This window comes from Mauremys reevesii, linkage group 1, assembly GCF_016161935.1.
Source record: "Mauremys reevesii isolate NIE-2019 linkage group 1, ASM1616193v1, whole genome shotgun sequence".
In the NCBI taxonomy this organism is placed as follows: Eukaryota; Metazoa; Chordata; order Testudines; family Geoemydidae; genus Mauremys; species Mauremys reevesii.
This window is the reverse complement of record NC_052623.1, coordinates 240,693,063-240,696,654: the sequence shown is the minus strand read 5'-3', so window position 1 is coordinate 240,696,654 and position 3,592 is coordinate 240,693,063. Positions and strand designations below refer to the sequence as shown.

General features: G+C 40.9%; 1 protein-coding gene across 1 annotated transcript in view; it reads left to right on the top strand.

Moving 5' to 3' along the window:
- The first annotated feature begins 255 nt into the window (after nt 1-255).
- GYS2 (glycogen synthase 2) overlaps nt 256-3,592 on the top strand; it is a 78,679-nt gene continuing 75,342 nt past the window's right edge. The window contains exon 1 of the mRNA XM_039509218.1: nt 256-884. Within this exon, the coding sequence (XP_039365152.1) occupies nt 764-884 (121 nt within the window). The 5' untranslated portion in view covers nt 256-763. The remainder of the gene's footprint in view (nt 885-3,592) is intronic.

The following is a 3,592-nucleotide window of genomic DNA, read 5'->3' as shown; positions in this document are numbered from 1 at the left end:
CATGTCGTTAAAGTTAAGTATGTGTTAAAGTTTAATCAGGCTTAGGGGTCTGATCCAAAGCCAGTTCATTAACCTCACTGGACTTTGGGTCAGACCCTAGCAGAGCCAGACAGAAACCTGTGTGTGGGGTAACAAGGGCTAGCAAAGCAACAGAAGAAGGAGGTGGATTTGGTAAACGTAATTAAATCTCCTAGAACTTTTCTTAGCGGTGATGACAAATATTTCATATGTAAATTTGAAAGCCCTGAAACCAAATCCTAGATATCATGTTGGTTAGGTGCATGACAGACAGAGATCAGTGAGTGTAACATGAAGGGGTGGGTCTTGATGGGAGCCATAAGGGGCAGGGCTCAACTCAGGTGGCAAATTTATAGGTCTTCCCTAGGGGAAGTGCTGATGAGTTTCACTTATTCCTGAGTCTGGTGGATATTGAAAGCTGTGGCTGAGAATCCTGATGCTGATCTTTGCCTCCCTCTGAGAGAGAGGCCTGCCCCCAGAACAGCCAGACCTGCTTGGATCAGCTTTGAATTCCTATCTCTGCCAACATCTGCCTAGCAAGTCCATGGGATTTCACTGAGCCAGTTTAATACTCGTAGTCAGACAGTTTAAACCCATTAGCTCCCAGCTAGTGGAGTTAATTTGCTCCGCCAAGCCCAGCTCTCAGGCAGATTTTGCCAATCAAAACCAAAGAGGAAAACAAAAATAACTATAAATTTAATAAAGGTTGCAGCCTGCATTGTAAGAGCTAAACCCTGAAAACAAAATGCCTTTGGTTAGATCACTGTCTGTGACCTCTCTTAATGGGCTTCCTCAGTGGGAGGATGAAGACCTGCCAGTGGAGGATTTACTGCTCTTTGAAGTCGCTTGGGAAGTTACCAATAAAGGTCTGTACAGCACTTTACATGTTAATATGATTGGTTTTGGGATGGTATGTGTATGTGTGTGGGGCCGGGGGGAGGGGAGGGAATGGATGTGAACGTTATTAAGTGGGAACTGTGGAAATGAATGCTTTATAAATGCACCTAGATGTTTTATTCAGAAAGAGCGCTTAGGAAATTGTATCAAAAGAAGTGTGTCACTCTGTGTACATGTGTGAGCATGGAAGCACATGTGATTGTATATGTGCTATACCTGCGCGTGCTTATTCAGAATGCATGTGTGTAACCCATGTATGTATATTTGTCCACGTACAGACTTTTGTGCACCAGTCACAAAAATATGGGTGAGTGTGTAAGTGTTGCGCATATGTGTGTGTAGATATATGACTGTTACTCTCTTTGTATTGCTATGCTGTATATGTATGTGAGACTTATTTTTTTAACTGATGCAAAATCTTTGTGAATGCAAAGCATGAAAATAAGCATTTGTAAGACAGTAAATACATTCAAGTGCAGTGATTTTCTTCAGCCTTCCCTTGCAGAATGAAAGCCATATTCTCAACTGATGTAAATCAACATAGCTCTGCTGAAGTCAGGAGTAGATCCAAGAAGTTAGTGGGGTTGCATCAGTTTACACCAGTTAAAACTCTAGCCAAATATTTGCAAGCATGTCTAAAGGCAGATATTGCATGAGAGCTTTCACGGTTGGTGCATGTGATCATATTTGAACTGTGCACATTGCTCTAGCTAATATGACCTCTCTGCCAGAGTAACTTCAGATTTAAAGTGCTAATAGAGCTGTCCTATTTTAACAAAGCAGCTTGAGTTCAGCAAAGGGGGAAAGGCAGTAATGTTGCAGCATAAATGAGTTACTACGAGTCAATGATTGACATTGTGTATCTTGCTGCCAGTGTGGATAAATAAAGAGAAGATTAGTTGAGGAATAGATTGTAATCTGTAACATCTGAACCCTAAAGGACAAATGTAAGTGAGAGGAACAGATAGCCTTAAGGTTAACATTCTACCTGGAGTATTTTGCAAGTATAGTACTCATTTTTACCAATGTGCATGGCAAGCAATTGGCAGGTAGATGGCAGCAGAAATCTGGCTAAATCAAAGGGTTCTATTAATGTATAATTTAAATCCACAGTGTAAATTCTTTCTGTGTATTTACAAAGCACATAATGGGCCATACTCTCATTGATTTAGCTCTGCTGACCTCAGTCAAGCTACACAGATTTACCCTACAAATCTAGTCCAATTAAATGATTTGGAACTCAACAAGTTTGAACAGAATGTGCTAATAGTTACACCAAGTAATGACCTTATACTCTGTCAACCTGAATCTTAGAACTGATTGAATTAGCCATAGCAAACGATTTTTTACTTTACATCAGAGCCTTCTTACAAATTTTCCCTTAACCCATCCTAGTTTGAAGTACTTGTTCTAATTATTATATATTTGATATATTAATATATATTTGAGAAAACGTTTTTTGCAAAGTCTTTGTAGCTTATGTTCCTTCAAGTAGTGAATATTTTGCCTGTGTGTTTGGGTCATCTGAGTCATACTTTGATACTGTTTCCTGATAGGGTGACCTCACTTTTATAAACAGCAGTAGTTCCTGGAGAAAGCTCTGGTTCTGTAGGTGTCCTATGGCGAGGGTGGGCAGCACTTTAGAGTCATAGGAAAGTGAGACATAGGAAAGGATAAAAGGGCCTAAGAAATGTTAGGACATAAGAAAAAATATTGTGTATTCCTTTGCACAAGAAAGAACAAAATATTAGGCAAAATACATCGACCTCCACCTGGTGCGGTGGTATGCCCCTGTAATCCCAGCCACTTGGGAGACTGAGGCTGGCGATTACTGGAGTTCTGGGTTGTGGTGCACTATGCCGATCAGGTGTCTGGTGCCACTGACAGCCTGGCCAGCAGGTGGCTGAAGAAATGGCTAGAACAACATGAATGACATGTTGTGATTGGTGCTCTCTCTGTGAGGGCTGATGGGGCATGTCAGTGTCACCTTGATCAACTGGCCAAGATTTAAATATTGCTGGGTTCCTTCTGACAGAGGGGGAGAGCGAGACAAGCCAGGCTAACTTTGTTCCTCATTTTCATTTAAGCTAAGCCCCCTTTGCAGCACTCTGGCAGTATATTACTTCTCAGGAGCCTCACTTACTCCCTGACTAGTGTTCCTTCTTGCCAGCTCCATTTAGTTGGCATGGAGCCATGTGTCCACAGGATAGTATATATGGGCTTTTACTATCTTCTGTCTCAGCATGGCATCTTGTTCCATATTCCGAGTGTGGAACACATTCAAAGTGTGTCCAGTCAAGAGATCTTTCGGATCCTCCCCCCTTCATATCTCTTCTCCTTGCTACTGCTCATGCTGAAAGATAGCTCACTTGTATTTATTTGAAATCACTCAGTAGTCTTTCATCTTCTCCATTTAACACTCTCGCTCCCAGACAATTAAATGTATTACATGTAGGGTGACAGAGTGAGCATTTCTAGCATTCTAGTGCCCAAATGTGCACAAATCAAAGCTCTTCCATAAATATTGATGTAAACAAGAACTAGTCACTCAAATGTAAGCACAATATATACTAGTATCCTTTGAAGTTGTATCATGAATAATTTAAAATGAATGATACCCTTCCAACTTAGTGAGCAAAATGTAACTTGTAATGCATGAGCTTCCTTGTTTGTTTAG